At 40.3% G+C, this 18,174-nt stretch overlaps 1 protein-coding gene, 1 non-coding gene and 1 pseudogene across 2 annotated transcripts in view; 1 reads left to right on the top strand and 2 right to left on the bottom strand.

The window, feature by feature from the left end:
• The first annotated feature begins 32 nt into the window (after positions 1 to 32).
• LOC136313647 (large ribosomal subunit protein eL21-like) lies at positions 33 to 2,799 on the top strand (annotated as a pseudogene).
• A 3,984-nt stretch (positions 2,800 to 6,783) lies between these two features.
• Positions 6,784 to 18,174, bottom strand: part of STOX1 (storkhead box 1) — a 98,045-nt gene continuing 86,654 nt past the window's right edge. Inside the window, exons 3-4 of the mRNA XM_066243840.1 lie at positions 14,330 to 16,679; positions 6,784 to 7,340 (exon numbers count right to left, since the gene is read on the bottom strand). Of these exons, the coding sequence (XP_066099937.1) occupies positions 7,193 to 7,340; positions 14,330 to 16,679 (2,498 nt within the window). The 3' untranslated portion in view covers positions 6,784 to 7,192. The remainder of the gene's footprint in view (positions 7,341 to 14,329; positions 16,680 to 18,174) is intronic.
• On the bottom strand, positions 7,041 to 7,146 carry LOC136313748 (U6 spliceosomal RNA). The gene has a single exon (XR_010727193.1). It is a non-coding gene; the product is annotated as a U6 spliceosomal RNA (small nuclear RNA).

Genomic DNA, 18,174 nt, shown 5'->3' with positions numbered 1-18,174 from the left:
AGTTTTGATTTGCATTTCTCTAATAACTAATGATGTGCTTCTTTTCTAAAGCTTTATGTTGCACTCCTCCTCACACTCACCCCCAATTCTACCATGGTAAGTTCATAGCCCTGCAAGAGGGTATAATGTGCATAGGAACATGAAGTGAATGTGGTTAAGAATGTCACACATAAAACTAGGATAAAAGGAACAAATGTTAATATGTTGTGGCTGAAGAGCAAACACAGATGAAATAAAAATTTTAGCTCCTCAAGCTTATTTTGGCATTCATTTTTATGTCAGAGGACATACAAGCAGATCTATAAAAGGAAAGGAATAGACTTCTACTCTCCCTATGCAACAGACTTATATTAGTGTTTTTCAGAATAACTTCTGTGATTTAGGACACACTACACCCCTGCATTTCTAAGCCCCAAATTTATTGACTCAAATGTCTGCCTGCTATTTATGTCAAGTGTAAAGGGAAAATGTGTGCAAATTAAACCAAGTCATGAGTAACTTGACCAAGTTGTGCTTAGCTGGAAAAAAAAAAGGATACTACTATCAATATATGTGTTCTCAGTGGGTAGCAACTAGAAAACTTGGGAATGGGGATAAGAGAATGGAGAATATTTTTTCCATATTCCCTGTATAAATCTCAAGAGATTTGTATCTGATGAAATTTCAGGGAGAAGTATGAAGGGGAAGCATAATTAAAATGCACAAGTAATTCAAAATATCTTATTAGAACACCTTTCTTTTCAAAATAACTTACCAGTCACTGATATTTGTTTAAGAGTTAAAAAGCCTTATCTGTTGCTCTCTTCCAAGGTACTGTAAAGATTTCCCTTGCCTTCGGTTTCAATTCATTAAATTTTATAACCTTAAGATATAAACAAGAGGACTGACTATAAAATTCACCTCTTTCTGACCATTCTCAAATGTACAGGGCTAGATTTTTTTTTCTCTCTCTCTCTGAAGTGAGAAGCGGGGAGGCAGAAAGACAGACTCCCGCATGTGGCCGACCGGGATCCACCTGGCATACCCACCAGAGGGCGATGCTCTGTCCATCTGGGGCATTCCTCCATTGCAACTGGAGCCATTCTAGCACCAGAGGGGGAGGCCATGGAGCCATCCTCAGTGCCCCAGGCCAACTTTTATTTTTTGCTCCAATGGAGACTTGTCTGCAGGAGGGGAAGAGAGAGATGGGGGGTGGAGGGAATGGAGGAGCAGATGGATACTTCTCCTGTGTGCCCTGGCTGGGAATCATATCCAGGACTTCCACAGGCCAGGCTGACACTTTACCACTGAGCAAACTAGCCAGGGCCAGGGCTAGATTTTTACTCCATATTTAAAAAGTAGAAATTAAAAAGAGTCATTATTTTGCATCTGCATGTCAATTTTCTGTGACAGGAAGCATTGAACTATGATTTTTAAATGTTAGGACATTGGAGTTAGGGTGTTGAGTACTAAGAAGTAAGAAGAAAATGAAAGAGGTGACCTGACCTGTGGTGGCATAGAGAATAAAGCATCAACCTGGAACGCAGAGGTCACGAGTTCGAAACCCAGGGCTTGCCTGGTCAAGGCACATATGGGAGTTGATGCTTCCTGCTCCTCCCCCCTTCTCTCTCTCACTCTCTCCTCTCTAAAATGAATAAATAAAATATTTTAAAGAACTAAAAGAAAACGAAAAAGGGAATAGGAGGGATGTTTCCGCCATTGCTAGCCACATAACCTTGGCCAACTAAACTCTAAAACCTGTTCTTTGTTAGTAATGTGGGGACAAAAAATGCCTTCCCTGCTGATAGGCAGGGAATTTGGAAGGATCAGATGATATAATAGTACTACATAAATGATGCTTACATTTATACATTTAGCTCGAGTTTTTGACAGATTTTGAAACCACTGGAGATGTTTGGCTGTAAGCACCCTCTTCCAGTAATTTGCTAAAGTGACTAACACAAAGGGAATGAGGAGAAGCATCTACTATATGTTCTCTAGGGCTATCAGAAAGCATGGAGTTGTTCCTTTGGCCACATACATGTGAATTTACAAGAAAGGTGATATTGTAGACATCAAGGGAATGGGCACTGTTCAAAAAGGAATGCCCCACAAATGTTACCATGGAAAAACTGGGAGAGTGGACAGTATCATCCAACATACAGTGGACACTGTTGTGAAGAAACAAAGGCAAGATTCTTGCCAAGAGAAATAATGTATGCATTGAGCATATTAAGCACTCTTGTTTGTTTGGTTCTTTTTGGGTTTTTTTCCTGAAGTTGGAAACGGGGAGGCAGTCAGACAAACTCCCGCATTCGCCCAACCAGGATCCACCGGCATGCCCACCAGGGGGCGATGCTCTGCCCATCTGGGGCATTGCTCTGTTGAAACCAGAGCCATTCTAGCGCCTTGAGGCAGAGGCCATAGAGCCATCCTCAGCACCCGGGCCATCTCTGCTCCAATGGAGCATTGGCTGCTGGAGGGGACTAGAGAGACAGAGAGGAAGGAGAGGGGGAGGGGTGGAGAAGCAGATGGGCGCTTCTCCTGTGTGCCCTGGCTAGGAATTGAACCCGGGATTCCTGCACGCCAGGCCGACGCTCTACCACTGAGCCAACCGGCCAGGGCTAAGCACTCTTGAGAGCTGAGATAGCTTCCTGAAACATGTGCAGGAAGATGATCAGAAAAAGAAGGAAATCAAACAGAAAGATACCCGAGTTCAACTGAAGCACCAGCCTGCTCCACCCAGAGAAGAACTTTGTGAGAATCAACAGAAAGGAACCTGAGCTACTGGAACCCATTCCCTATGAATTCATGGCATGATATGTATAAAAATAAATTAATTAAAGACCTCTATACTGATACAAAAAAAACCCACCAAAATATTGGATGCAGCTTTGAACATATTTAGCAGATGTATGGTTACATATGTATCTAGCTCCTAATTCAAACTTGTTGAAAAGATTGTTAAATTTGCTTCTCTTTATAGAGAGATGTTGCTTTAGTTAATTACTTTATACACAGTAATTTGAATCAATGGTGGAAGAGAGTAGTCGCATCATTTACCCCAGAAGAGGGCACCATTACCCAAGAAATGGAAGCTGCTACTGATAGGGAACTTGTTTCTAAGTGCATTTTTAGAGGATAGCAAAACGGTCATTAATTTATTTTTGATACCCCCATTTGTTTCATGACTCAAATGTTTCTCTTCCCACTTTTTAAAAAGATTTTATTTATTCATTTTATAGGGGAGAGAGAGAGAGAAGGGCAGGGGGAGGAGCAGAAAGCATCAACTCCCATATGTGCCTTGACCAGGCAAGCCCAGGGTTTCGAACCGGCAACCCCAGCGTTCCAGGTTGACACTCTATCCACTGCGCCACCACAGGTCAGGCTCTTCCCACTTTCTTTAGGCACTAGTCTGTCTTCCCCACTCCCCAAAAGCGTTCTCAGGATGGGTTCTCAAAAAGTAGTGGTTCCCAATCTTTTGACTACTACAGCTCTTTTCCATTGTTTTTATCTAAATATGACATTTTGCAACATTTTGTCTGCTAAATTTCATTTAGTAATAATTATTCTTCTAGTCTATAAATACGATACAAATGCAATTTTACAACATCACACCAGCGTGTGATAGTGTTGCATTACTGAGCTGGTATAATTTCAGCCACTGGCAAATTTAACTTAGCAGCAAGGAGTTAGTCAAAGGAAGTGTACAACTTCTACTAGGATTTTTGAAATATTGAAAATAGCTTACACTACAAATTGGTAGTTAGAAAATAGTCATGGGGATGTAAAGTACAGCATAGAGCATATAGTCAGTAAATATAATAACTGTATATGGTGTCAGGTGGCTATTAGAAATATCAAGGGGAACATTTTGTGAAGTATATGGTTGTCTAACCACTATTTTGTATGCCTAAAACTAATACAAAATATTAAACATAAACTGTAATTGAAAAATAAAACTAAAAAAGAAAATAGCTCACAGAAAGAGGCTTTGCATATTTCATTGCCATTGATAGCATAAATTAACTGAAACCTTTTAGCCAAAAGCATATCTTCCTCAGACATATCTAGATTTTGACTAATACTACTTTCTATAATCTTCACTTAAATTGAGTTTTGTTTGTTCGTTTTTTAGAAAGAAAGGGGGATGGGGAGGAGCAGGAAGCATCAACATGTAGTAGTTGCTTCTCATGTGTGCCTTGACTGAACAAGCCCAATGGTTTGAACCAGAGACCTCAGCATTCCAGGTGGATGCTTTATCCACTGTGCCACCACAGGTCAATCTTCACTTAAATTGAATCTCTCAATGGAGGAACTCCAGACAACCTGGGGAAATATACAGTAAGCCATGTATTTATTTACCTATCAAACAAGTTGTGTAAATATATAGAATCATATACACATGTATTTATGACTATATTAGGTGCCTGCTGCATTGAAACGTTTAAGTAGATTATTATCTACAAATATTTCAACAATCTGTAACATACATATCATTACTATCTTCCTTTTACAGATGAGAAAACTGAAACAAAGAAGTTTGGTAATTTTCTCCATCACACAGCTACCAAGTACGTGTATTGGAATTAAGATTCAAATGTGTCTTTCTTCTAAGCTTGGGTCATCAAGCTGCTTCAAGAGACCAGTTTTCTCCTTAGAGAATAGAAGGCAATGGGGAAGAGAAATCAAGAACTTAAATTTCCACATATAAATATTAATATTGTAGAAAAATGCAAGTCACCTGTTTTAGAGAATAATCTCCCAAAAAACAGTCACACATATACATCTTTAATATCTGTTGTGTTCAATAAAAGTTTATTGGTTTCATAATAGGCTCCATTTCATACATTTAGAGTATTATAATGCATCCAGTGGCAAACAGATGGCTTTCATTGATCTCTAGATGTGGCTACAGCCACAACAGACTGGATTCTTCACTCTACTAAGAAACTTGTCCAGGTCCAAAATCAAAGAACAGAGTTGTTGCTGCTCCTTTTCCCAAGGATTATCAGGGATAGACGCAGAAATGAAGAACTGAAAGCAATACTCAGGAATCTTACATGAGTTAAGTATTTTGCAGGATCCTCATTGAATCATTTTTCAATATTGTATTGAGATATATTTGACATATAACCCTCACTGAAGCACAAAACCTTACCTTTGAAAGGAATCTTCAAAATCATCAGTTCAGCCATCCTCTTAAACTAAGTACTGGGAATAAATACCTCTGCAACATACCAGTAAAGGGATTACCAAACCTCTATTTGAATGCCCTAAATAATGAGAAATTCATCCCTTTTAAAGCTGCCTATTTTTAAAAAAAATTTTATTTATTGATTTTACAGAGGTGGGGGTAAGCAAGAAGTATCAACTCATAGCTGCTTCAGTTTAGTTTGTCACTGATTGCTTGCCATATGTTCCTTGACCCAGCAAGCCCAGAGTTTCGAACCTACAACTTCAGCATTCCAGGTCAATGTTTTATCCACTGTACCACCACATGCCAGGCTAACGCTGCCTATTTCATTTACAGATACTTTTCACTAATGGGACATTCTTCATACTGAGCTGAATCTTTCTCCTACCTTCTAATCACTAATGCTAATTCCAAGCTATAACATCCCCTAAAACAATGTCTTTCCCACAAAATTTTATGCTACGATTACTCTTCTTGGTACTTTGTCTGAGGTTTCAAATGTCCTGTGACGATGGCTAACCTTGGATAGGTTTGTCAGAGCCACTAAAAACCAATAGGATTGAGTGGTCCAACCACTGCAAAAACTAAGCAATTGCACTCACAGTGCTCTCCACAATGCTGAGATTAATCTGGCCTTCATTGTTCCCAGGCCAGTGAGAGTTCAAAATAGGCAGTCTCCAATTACTCAATTATCCTGAGATCTAAGGCCTTGACAACCTTTAGAAACCTCTTTAAAAAAACATCCCTCAACCACAAGTCAGCATTAACATCTACATAAAACCTTTCTTGACTGCTCCACATTCCTCAAACCCAAAAAGTAGTGGCCATTCCACTGCTTGGTCTGAAAAGGTCTGCCAAAAATAACTGGCAAAGTTACTAGGCCTTACCATGAATGGAAATGGATCAAATGATTTCTCTTCTCCAGATCTCTTAATTCAGAACCTCCCTTTCACAAGCCATTTGCAACCATTCTGCTTCCCTTCTATCTTCACCATCTGAGAATACCCTGAGTTTTCACTGCCATGCTATAGAGAGAGCATCAAATGTGGGGAGGAAGAAGAGACACAGTAGAGTCACATGCTTACTGCCAGAGGTATTTTGGACATTGTGGAGCCATTTGTTCATGCTCAGGCTGGTCACAGAGAAGATCCTTGGCAGTAATGAGATGGAAGGAATTCTTGTTGCAAAGTTCCCAAAACATCTATGTAAATTCTTTCTGTTAACAATAAAAGACTAGTTGTAAACAAATTACCTTTGCAACCCTAAAACACTATTTTCTACATTTTTGTAATTTTCTAGATTTTTGTATTGCAATCTGGTGAGATCCACTTAACTCAGTATTAGTGTGGGTAGAAAAATTCACTCTGGGTAGTAAGTTAGCATTCTATGTATTTGATTTCTTTTTTTTTTTTAATTTATTTATTTATTCATTTTAGAGAGGAGAGGGAGAGACAGAGAGAGAGAAGGGGGGGAGGAGCTGGAAGCATCAACTCCCATATGTGCCTTGACCAGGCAAGCCCAGGGTTTTGAACCGGCGACCTCAGCATTTCCAGGTCGACACTTTATCCACTGCGCCACCACAGGTCAGGCATGTATTTGAGAAACTAATGAAAATTCAGGTAATTACATTTAATTGGAAGAGGACAAAGGAGTCTATGTTTTGTTTGGTTTTGTTTTTATTGCAAACAAACTATGTATTCCCAATAAATTCATAGTAAAATAAGCTTTAAATTGTCAAAAAAGAAAAAAAGCCAGTAACTAGAACAAAATGAGTGGTGAAATTAATAACATATAGACTTGGCTTTAAAGAATTCTTATATATTGAGTTGACTGAAACATCCTGTATGATGCTGCACTTTTTTTAAAAAATATGGAACACTTCACGAATTTGCGTGTCATCCTTGCGCAGGGGCCATGCTAACTTCTCTGTATCGTTCCAATTTTAATATATGTGCTGCTGAAGCGAACACAATGCTGTAAATTTTTACAAAAAAATTTCCCAGAGAAAAACAACATTTAAACATTTATAGCTGGAGTTAGCTGAAGTAAGGAATTGGATGTGAATGTTTGACTGCTCTTTGTGCCTTCAAAGTTCTGCAGAAAATTCTGTCTTCTATTTAGTCCATCCAGAACGACTGAATTATTAGATGTCAGACTCTGTGTCCTGAAAATATTAAAAATAGAATTATTATCTTCAAAAGGGCTAAATCTCTAACCAAGGCATTATACTTTCATATAGCAATATAACATTTACTAATACTAAGGAGCAACTATGACATAAGTTAATCTTTAACCTTTGAGTAGTGAGTTTTATTCATGCTCGCTGACTCCCGGGAGTGAGTTGTTTTTCAAAAAATGAAATTAGCCTGACCAGGCGGCGGCGCAGTGGATAGAGCGTCAGACTGGGATGTGGAAGGACCCAGGTTCGAGACCCCGAGGTCACCAGCTTGAGTGCGGGCTCATCTGGTTTGAGCGAGGCTCACCAGCTTGGACCCAAGGTCGCTGGCTCCAGCAAGGGGTTGCTAGGTCTGCTGAAGGTCCGCAGTCCAGGCACATGTGAGAGAGCAATCAATGAACAACTAAGGTGTTGCAACTCGCAATGAAAAACTAATGATTGATGCTTCTCATCTCTCTCCATTCCTGTCTGTCTGTCCCTGTCTATCCCTCTCTCTGACTCACTCTCTGTCGCTGTAAAAAAAAAAAAAAATAATAATAATAATAATAAAAATGAAATTAGCCTGACCAGGCGGTGGCGCAATGGATAGAGCGTCAAACTGGGATGCCGAGGACCCAAGTTCGAGACCCCGAGGATGCCAGCTTGAGCATGAGCTCATCTGGTTTGAGCAAAAGCTCACCAGCTTAGACCCAAGGTCGCTGGCTCGAGCAAGGGGTTACTTGGTCTGCTGGAGGCCCGCGGTCAAGGCGCATATGAGAAAGCAATCAATGAGCACAATGTGCAATGAAAAACTAATGATTGATGCTTCTCATATCTCTGTTCCTGTCTATCCCTCTCTCTATTAAAAAAAAAAAGAAATTAGTTCGTTACAATTTTATTAACTTAAGGTCATATTTGTTTGATAACCAATTTATGGAAACAAGAACATACATATGCCTTTATTTAATGTTGCCTTACACATTTTTAAAATAAAAATGTTTGTTATCTGGATGGTCAGGAAGCATGAGGACATACATGAACATTTGTACTACTCAAAGTTTAAAAATCTAAAGGGCTTTTTTTTTAGATTTTTTGTTGTTGTTTTTTTGTATTTTTCTGAAGTGAGAAGCGGGGAGGCAGGCAGACTCCTGCAGGAGCCTGACTGGGATCCAACCGGCATGCCCACCAGGGGGCAATGCTTTACCCATCTGGAGCTTTGTTCTGTTGCTGCCGGAGTCATTCTACCTTCTGAGGCAGAGGCCATGGAGCTGTCCTCAGCACCCAGGCCAACATTTTTTTTTTTACAGAGACAGAGAGAGTCGAGAGAGGGATAGACAGGGACAGACAGACAGGAACGAAGAGATGAGAAGCATCAATCACTGCGACACCTTAGTTGTTCATTGATTGCTTTCTCATATGTGCCTTGACCGTGGGCCTTCAGCAGACCGAGTAACTCCTTGCTGGAGCCAGCGCCCTTGGGCTCAAGCTGGTGAGCTCGGAGTCTCAAACCTGGGTCTTCCGCATCCCAGTCCGACGCTCTATCCACTGCGTCACCGCCTGGTCAGGCACCCGGGCCAACTTTTGCTCCAATGGAGCCTTGGCTGCGGGAAGGGAAGAGAGAAAGTAGAGGGGGAAGGATGGAGAAGCTAATAGGCGCTTCTCCTGTGTGCTCTGGCCAGGAATCAAAACCAGGACTTCCACACACGGGGCCGACGCTCTACCGCTGAGCTAGGCGGCCAGGGCCTTTTAAAAAATATTTATTCATTTTTAAAGAGGGGGAGAAAGAGAGAAAGAGAAGAGGAAAGGAGCAGGAAGCATCAACTCCCATATGTGCCTTGACCAGGCAAGCCCATGGTTTTGAACTGGTGACTTTAGCATTCCAGGTCGATGCTTTATCCACTGATCCACCACAGGTCAGGCTAAAAATCTAAAGCGCTCTTCACATTTTAAATGCTTCACAACAACACCTCAATTATTTGACAGCTGCTTTCCAAGAAGTTATTTTCTGAACATCTGTTCTCAGATCCAATATCAAGTATATCCTAGTCAGAAGTTCCTGAAAAACTCTTCTATACAACTAAAGTAACCAATATCATCTTGTGTCATGTATTTTTTGAGAAGTCATATTGGAAGGGAAGAGCTATCTACAATATTTTTCATACTGACAAATGTTTTCTTCCTTGAAGCTGTCAGCTATGTTAATCCATTATCTAACACATCTACATTGCTTCAGCCACATTACTGTTTAGGCATTTTGCTTTGACATTCCCCTTTTACCACCTTGCCTCCTCTTCATCACATGTCTATTACATTAAGATTTTTTATTTTGAATTTTTTTTTACAGGGACAGAGAGAGAGTCAGAGAGAGGGATAGATAGGAACAGACAGACAGGAATGGAGAGAGATGAGAAGCATCAATCATCAGTTTTTCCTTGCGATACCATAGTTGTTCATTGATTGCTTTCTCATATGTGCCATGATCGTGGGCCTTCAGCAGACTGAGTAACCCCCCGCTCGAGCCAGTGACCTTGGGTCCATGCAAGTGAGCTTTTTGCTAAGGCCAGATGAGCCCGCGCTCAAGCTGGCAACCCTGGGGTCTCGAACCTGGGTCCTTCCGCATCCCAGTCCAATGCTCAATCCACTGCGCCACCGCCTGGTCAGGCACATTTTTTTAAGTCTCAAAAATGTGTCCTCCAATAAGTCTCCCATACAGCCCTTCACTCTTAATTCCATATCTCTTTGGCAGTTATGAAGAGTTTATGCTTTGTTCTTTAGTTCAATTTGTTTGTTTGTTGGTCTCCTCAACTAAAACTGTAAGTTTCCTGCAAGGAGCAACGATATGTTGTTCATCTGTGTCCTCCCAATCCTTATCATAATATGGCACATAGTTGATACTCAAATGCTATCTTTCTCTCCTTTTTTCTCTACATGTCTTTAAGGATTATAACTTTCTCAAAAAACAATTGTATGTATTTTTTAAGAAATTAACTGTCTCAAGATTTCATAAACTTAAATTGTCAATTTTATGTCAAGAAATAATTTCACTTATCTGTTTTGGTTTGTTTGTTTTTAGCTTTTACCAGAGAGAAAGAGAACTCACAGCTTGCTCATTAACAACACGATTGTCTACTTTGGAAACAATATGTTTTGATAATTCAAAGACTTTTTTTTTTTTTTTTTTTTTACAGAGACAGAGAGAGAGAGGGATAGATAGGGACAGACAGGAATGGAGGGAGATGAGAAGCATCAATCATCAGTTTTTCGTTGTGACACCTTAGTTGTTCATTGATTGCTTTCTCATATGCGCCTTGACTGCGGGCCTTCAGTAGACTGAGTAACCCCTTGCTCGAGCCAGCGACCTTGGGTCCAAGCCAGTGAGCTTTGCTCAAACCAGATGAGCCGTGCTCAAGCTGGCGACCTCAGGGTTTCGAACCTGGGTCCTCCGCATCCCAGTCCGACGCTCTATCCACTGCGCCACAGCGTGGTCAGTCTCAAAGACTTAACATGAATGAAACTATTGTTTCAAGAAGAAAATATCTGTTTCCCAATAAAAAAACTGTTTAAAAATTGCAAACTTGGCCCTGGCCGTTTGGCTCAGTGGTAGAGCGTCGGCCTGGCGTGCAGAAGTCCCAGGTTCGATTCCCGGCCAAGGCACACAGGAGAAGCGCCCATCTGCTTCTCCACCCTTCCCCCTCTCCTTCCTCTCTGTCTCTCTCTTCCCCTCCCGCAGCTGAGGCTCCATTGGAGCAAAGATGGCCTAGGCGCTGGGGATGGCTCCTTGGCCTCTGCCCCAGGGGCTAGAGTGGCTCTGGTCGCAACAGAGGGACGCCCAGGAGGGGCAGAGCATCGCCCCCTGGTGGGCAGAGCATCACCCCCTGGTGGGCAGAGTGTCACCCCCTGATGGGCGTGCCGGGTGGATCCCGGTCGGGCGCATGCGGGAGTCTGTCTGACTGTCTCTCCCCGTTTCCAGCTTTCGAAAAATACAAAAAAAAAAAATGCAAACTTACAGATATTTAGACTAAGTTATACATAACTAGAACTGTCTGCAAATATTTATATGTAAAAACATAGCAAAGAAAGGGGAATAATATAATGTCAAAAGAAGAAAAATAATGGTTATATACATAATGGAGCTCACATAATGGAATACTAAGCAGCCATTAAAAAGAACAAGCTGGCAAATGTTGAATAGAAGGTGGTGGAAGACAATTTGACTTTGGGTGATGGGTATACTACATAATCAAATGTCAAAATGATCTGGAGATGTTTTCTCTGAATCTATGTACTCTAACCTAACTGATCAATGTCATCCTGTTAAAATTAATTGTCGAAATAAAATTTTAAAAAATAACAAATTGGGTCTATATGTATTACAAAGACAGTGAGTTGGGTTTATATTGATATGTATTGATTGTAAGATAGCCATAAGTTAGGTGAAAAAGGAAAGCCACTACTCTATATGATTTGTTGTTTAAAATAACTACATTTACAAATACATTAAAAAAAGTCTAAAAGAACATATATCAAACTGTTAATAATACTTCGGTCACCTCTGTGGAATGTGAATAGAAAAGGTTGAAGAATAGAGACTTCCAGTTTTACTTGTACCTTTCTGTATTACCTTACTCTTTCAAAAGGGGGTATACAATAGTTTAATATAATGAAAAAACTATTAAAAAATATATAGAAAATTTTAATATGACCTTTTATAAAACTAAGGACATGAGAGGAATGCTCATGATATATTATTAATTGAAAAAAGCAACATGCAAATTAGCAACTACAATATGAGTCCAGTAGACAAAATATATATATAGATCAATATATTCAGACTAAAGTATTATAAATATACTAAATATAAAAGAACTTAAAAAAATTTTTTTTAGATTTTTAAAAAATTTATTCATTTTAGAGAAGAGAGAAAGAAGGTGGGGGGAAGAGCAGGAAGCATCAACTCCCATATGTGCCTTGACCAGGCAAGCCCCAGTTTTTGAACTGGTGACCTCAGCATTCCAAGTCGATGTTTTATCCACTGTGCCACCACAGGTCAGGCATAAAAGGACTTTTTAAAGTATCTAGACAAGGGTGACTATAGGCATTAAAAAAAAAATACTTTTTGTTCACTGACATAGATAAAAGTGAAGTGGTCACCAGGGAAGGGGGACATGGTGAATGTGAGTAAGGGGAACAAATACCCTATTTTCCCATGTATAAGAGGATCCCGTGTATAAGACATACACCTTAATTTTGGGGCCTGACCAAGACATGGAAACAACCAAAAAGCCCTTCAATAGAAGACTGGATAAAGAAGATGTGGCACATATACACTATGGAATACTACTCAGCCATAAGAAATGATGACATCAGATCATTTACAGCAAAATGGTGGGATCTTGATAACATTATAAGGAGTGAAATAAGTAAATCAGAAAAAAACAAGAACTACATGATTCCATACATTGGTGGAACATAAAAATGAGACTAAGAGACATGGACAAGAGTGTGGTGGTTACCAAGGGTGGGGGGGGGGGGAGGGAGGACATGGGAGGGAGGGAGGGAGAGAGTTAGGGGGAGGGGGAGGGGCACAGAGAACTAGATAGAGGGTGACGGAGGACAATCTGACTTTGGGCGAGGGGTTTGCAACATAATTTGATGACAAAATAACCTAGACATGTTTTCTTTGAATATATGTACCCTGATTTATTAATGTCATCCCATTACCATTAATAAAAATTTATTAAAAAAAAAAAAAATTGGGGGGCCTGAAATTTGAAAAAAAAAAAGTATTACATAAAGTTATTGAACTCAAGTTTTATTCATCATGAAATTCATACAACTCCTCATCACTGTCAAAATTCCCATCCATTAGCTTGTCTTCATCAATGTCTGATGATGAATCACTGTCTTCATATATCTACATACAGCGCAAAAATAAGCTAGAAAAAGTGGGAAATGCAAGTAAAAAAATCTATAACCACTGTATAAAACGCAGCCAGTTTTTAGACCCCAAATTTTTTGGAAAAAAAGGGCGTCTTATACATGAGGAAATATGGTATATGGTGACAGAAAATGAGTTGACTTTGGGTGATGGTCACACGATGCAGTCAACAATTCAAACACTATGGAGATGTTCACCTGAAACCTATGTACTCTTATTAATCAATGTCACCCCATTTAATTTCTAGGTAAAAAATTTAAAAAATAAAAATACTTCTCAGTACTTCTCAAATAATTCTATTTTGACCATATTACTTTGATAATATGAACAGTGTTATTCAAACAAATTGACCTGGAAAATATTAGTGCAAAGTAGCCACATCCATTTCTCAACCTGTGTAGACCAGGAATATAAGTAAAAACTTCCAACCTCAGATCAGGCAGTGCTGGGTTTATAGCAGTTCCTTCCAATGTTTAGAAATAATTCGAGATTTAGTAGGAGTGGCACAAATTTTGGCTCTATATCCTATTATATAAGAGATTTTATTGTAACTTTATATAACTTTTTCAGTAAAATAAAGGCTGGCAGAATTGTATCAAATTGTATAAAAAATTTACTCAGGAGTCTCCCACTAGGTAGCTCAATATGCTTTTAATTTTAATAATCCCTGGCCCTGGCCAGTGACTCAGTGGACAGAGTGTCAGCTCGGCATATGGACATCCTGGGTTTTATTACCAATCAGGGTACACAGGAGAAGCAACCATCTGCTTCCCCCCACCTCCATCTCCCCCTTTTCTCCCCTTTCCACTCCCGCAGCCAGTGGCTTGATTGGTTCGAGTGTGGCCCCGGACACTGAGGCTTGCTCCATTGGAGTGCATCAGCCTCAGATGCTAAAAGTAGCTCAGTATTCAAGCGTGGGCACTAGATGGGGTTACCAGGTGGGTCCTGGTCAGGGTGCATGAGAGAGTCTGCCTCACTATCTCCCCTCCTTTCACCTAAAATAATAATAATAATAATAATTCCTCTGGGATGGTGGCTAATCAGTATTATATTCACTTACCGTGGAGAATCTATTCCACTATCTCCTGCCATGCTATAATTTTCTGTTCCTTCCAAGTGACTGTGTTCATGTTGGATATCCTGAGCCATCACTGGCATATGGGAAGTGCTGAGAAATTCTAAGTTTTGTGTGAACTGTTTTCTCATTTCCTGATTTCGATTATTCTGCATCCAGCTAGCTGGTTTCTTTTCTGTGTCACCAACAGAGTCCTGTGGGGTTTCAGCCTCAGAATTAGCTTTCCTTGTGCTGTAGTAATCAAATATACTTCCATCTGCAGATGCTGAGGCCTGTACATATTCAGCAACACTGGGTTCCTCTTTATAGTGAAAACTGGACTGGGTCCCTGAATTGAGGCCATAGCTTTCAGCAGAAAAATTAGGTTTTGGGCTTTCACTTGGGTTGGTGAGCCACCCGTAAGGTTTGTAACATTCATTTCCTTTAAGCAACTGAGGCTCAAACTTCTGTATTTTGCTGCTGTACTCAGTCAGAGATCTTTCAGTCACCTTTTGCTTTTCCAAATCATTCCAATTGCTTCCTCCAGTAAAGGAACACTGAATGTGGCCAGGCAGCATTTGACACAAATCTTCACTCTCAGAAAAGTCATCCTCATCTAGGTACAGTGAACTGCAGGCACCATCGTCATCTTCCACTTTACTTTGATACAAGGCTAGGTCATTGTCAGAAAGTACTTCATTTTCTAAACTCACAGACTCTGCTTCCTGCACAAATACCTTTCTCATGAGTGTTTCCTCCGAGTCTCTGTCTTGTCTCTCATGTCCCAAATGGTTCACGCCAAGTGGATAATCCAAAAGACTAAGCTTTTGGAACTGGTGTGTTGTTTTATCAACCAATCTACAAGCAGAGGATGCTTGGTCTAAAGAGGAAACTGGTGATGGAAGGACATCCTGTGTTTCTTCTGCCTCTCCTAATGTGTCAAAGTGAGAATAATAACTTTTCCTTAAGACTTCAGGGATTACCTTGTTGTCTCTACCATGCACATCATATGTCAATATGCTTTCCCTGAAAGAACTATCATTTTGCAAAACACTACATTGAGAGTAATTTAATAGGTGATCTCTAAATTCATCATTGATAGGTTTGACAGTGTTATTCATAGAAATAGGTTCTGCCCTCACTTTATCATTACATTGTTCAGCATATGGCTGTTTGGCTTCCCTCTCAAAGATTTGCGAGGAATCGAAAGACCTTGACCTTTGGAAAGGCTTTCCTTTTGATCTAATCTGACTGGGTCTCGGATCAGCGGCCTTCTGGATGTTGTGTCCTTTGGTTATTGGGCTCCTTCGGTGAGACAAACCCTGGAAAGGATTACTGATTCGTTTTTTGTAAATCAAATGGGAACCTAGTTCTGATGGGTTCTCACCAAGAGGTTTCTGAATTACTCCTTCGTTTGGGCTTTTCATTCTGGGGGTAGGCTGTGTAGCAGGGAGCTTGGGGTGGTCCTCCAGTCGAATGCTTCCTGGCGGAGGCTCACTTCCCTGACTCCTGGCTTTGTGTCTATCCCTGTGAGAATGGCCCTGCCTTCGAGACTTGGAAGACCGGCCCTGCCTCTTCTTAACTCCTTCTCTTGAAGGATATTTATGCCGGACTGTCAGCATATCAGTGGAAGTGCCCTGGCTATTACATTTTTTCTGTTCATATTTTTGCATTAGAATGGTATGTTTGATTAAGTTGTCAACAGTCAGAATGGGATTAATTCGTTTGATTATCTCATGTTCAATGTCTCGTGGGATGTTGTCCAAGTTATCTTCATCTCGGACAGGCCATTCCTCCGGGGGGAACTGGGCAGAGAAACTGCTGTGCTCTGTTCTGGACTTCTCCTTTCTAGATACACTGCGCCAGAAAAGGCTGAAGCCAAACTTCTTGCCTTTTTCTCTGTCTTTTGTGTTTGGTAATGGTTTGGTGTTCTCAGAGACGTGATTCTCCTCAGAAACTGACACTGCTTGATTCTGTACCAAAGATTTTAATTCCCCAAGACCTTTCTGGCCTTTTCTAGTCATTTCTGCAGCAGCTGGTGGTTCCAGCGGATCCTGAGTGCACACATCAGGGAAACACTGGCAAGACGGGCAATGGGACATGGTGGCAGCGTTTTCTTTGGCTAACTCAGCAAACTCTGCACAGCTCTTCATGCTCACCAGATATGTGATGCAAGCTGGTACCGTGTGACTTTCATCTGATTGGACTCTCTTATTTTCTTCGGGGCTTATATTTGTGATGAAATAAGTCTGAGGAGTAACTATGAAGTATCCTTCTCCGGTGTGATAAATCTTCCTTTCTTTAATCAGAATTCCCAGCATGGTGTGGAGAATATCTTGAGATGGAATTGCAATGCCTAAAACAAAAGCATTTTATACTGGTAGATTCTGAATAAGAGACATTTTAATGAGTGAAATCAGTAACAAAGAAATGACCTCACATTTGCTTGATAACCCTAGAGCTTGTTATAACACAATTAATATATATAATTAAAATGCCAAAGAAGTTTTAACAATAATCAGAATTCAGGTCCACACAAAGACATATGGCTAAGCTAATAAGTAGAGGAAAATAATCTGAGTTCATTCACATACAAACACTAAGTTATTGAACCCATTATAAATTTAGATTTTGCCTAAGAAAAGCATTTTTATTTTTGAGACAGAGAGAGGGGGTAGATAGGGTTAGACAAAGAGGAAGGGAGAGAGATGAGAAGCATCAATTTTTTGTTGCAGCACCTTAGTTGTTCATTGACTCTTTCTCATATGTGCCTTGACTGGGGGTCTACAGCAGACTGAGTGACCCCTTGCTCAAGCCAGTGACCTTGGGCTTCAAGCCAGCGACCTTAAGGCCCAAGCCAGCAACCATGGGTCATGTCTATGATCACACGCTGAAGCCAGCAACCCTGCGCTCAAGCTGGTGAGCCCATGCTCAAGCTGATGAGTCCTCGCTAAAGCCAGCGACCTCAGGGTTTCTAACCTGGGTCCTTTGTATCCCAGTCTGGTGTTCTATCCACTGTGCCACCACCTGGTCATGCAGGAAAGCATTCTTAAGAGCAAACATGGGTAGTTTTTGAAAACCAGTCCCATATCTTAAATCTTAAGAATCTAAACAGAAAATGAAAACCAGTTTCTCCTGGGGTGAAGGCAAGCAACCTAACATTTGAACGATAGTGGTTTTTCAAACTGGGAAGGTAACTAATAATTTTAAAAGAAATTTTCTTTTGGCCTGATCTGTGGTGGCGCAGTGAATAAAGCATTGATTCGGAACACGGATGTCATTGGTTTGAATTCCTGGGCTTGCCTGGTCAAGGCACATACAGGAAGCAGCCACTATGAGTAGGTGCTTCCTGCTTCTCCCCACTCAGTCTCACTCTCCCTCTATTTTCTCTTTCTTTCTCTCTCTCTCTCTCTAAAAATCAATAAATCAATAAATAAAAAGAATTTCCCCCAAAATGGATTCAAAATTATATTTATATTGTGAAAACAATCTTCAAAATGTTTGTGTAAGTGAAACACTAGAAGAAAATACATCAATATGTTAATCTTGGTTTCTTTTGGGTGGCAATACTGTGAGTGGTTACTTTTCTGTATTTTCTAGGTTTTTCTATAATAAGCATATTCATTTTATAATGAGAAAATAAAAAATACTTTTCTAGATTCACAAATTGGGATATCATGCAGCCATAAAAAAATGAGATAGAGCAATATATGCTGATACAGAAAGACCTTCAAAATATGTTTGCAAGTGAAAGGTGAAGCCTGACCAGTGGTGGTGCAGTGGACAGATTACTGACCTGGGACACTGAGGTCCCAGGTTTGAAACCCCAAGGTCACCAGCTAGAGCATATA

The sequence above is a fragment of the Saccopteryx bilineata genome, chromosome 9, assembly GCF_036850765.1.
Source record: "Saccopteryx bilineata isolate mSacBil1 chromosome 9, mSacBil1_pri_phased_curated, whole genome shotgun sequence".
NCBI lineage: Eukaryota > Metazoa > Chordata > Mammalia > Chiroptera > Emballonuridae > Saccopteryx > Saccopteryx bilineata.
The sequence above is the reverse complement of the archived record's forward strand: the minus strand, read 5'-3'. Positions and strand labels throughout refer to the sequence as shown.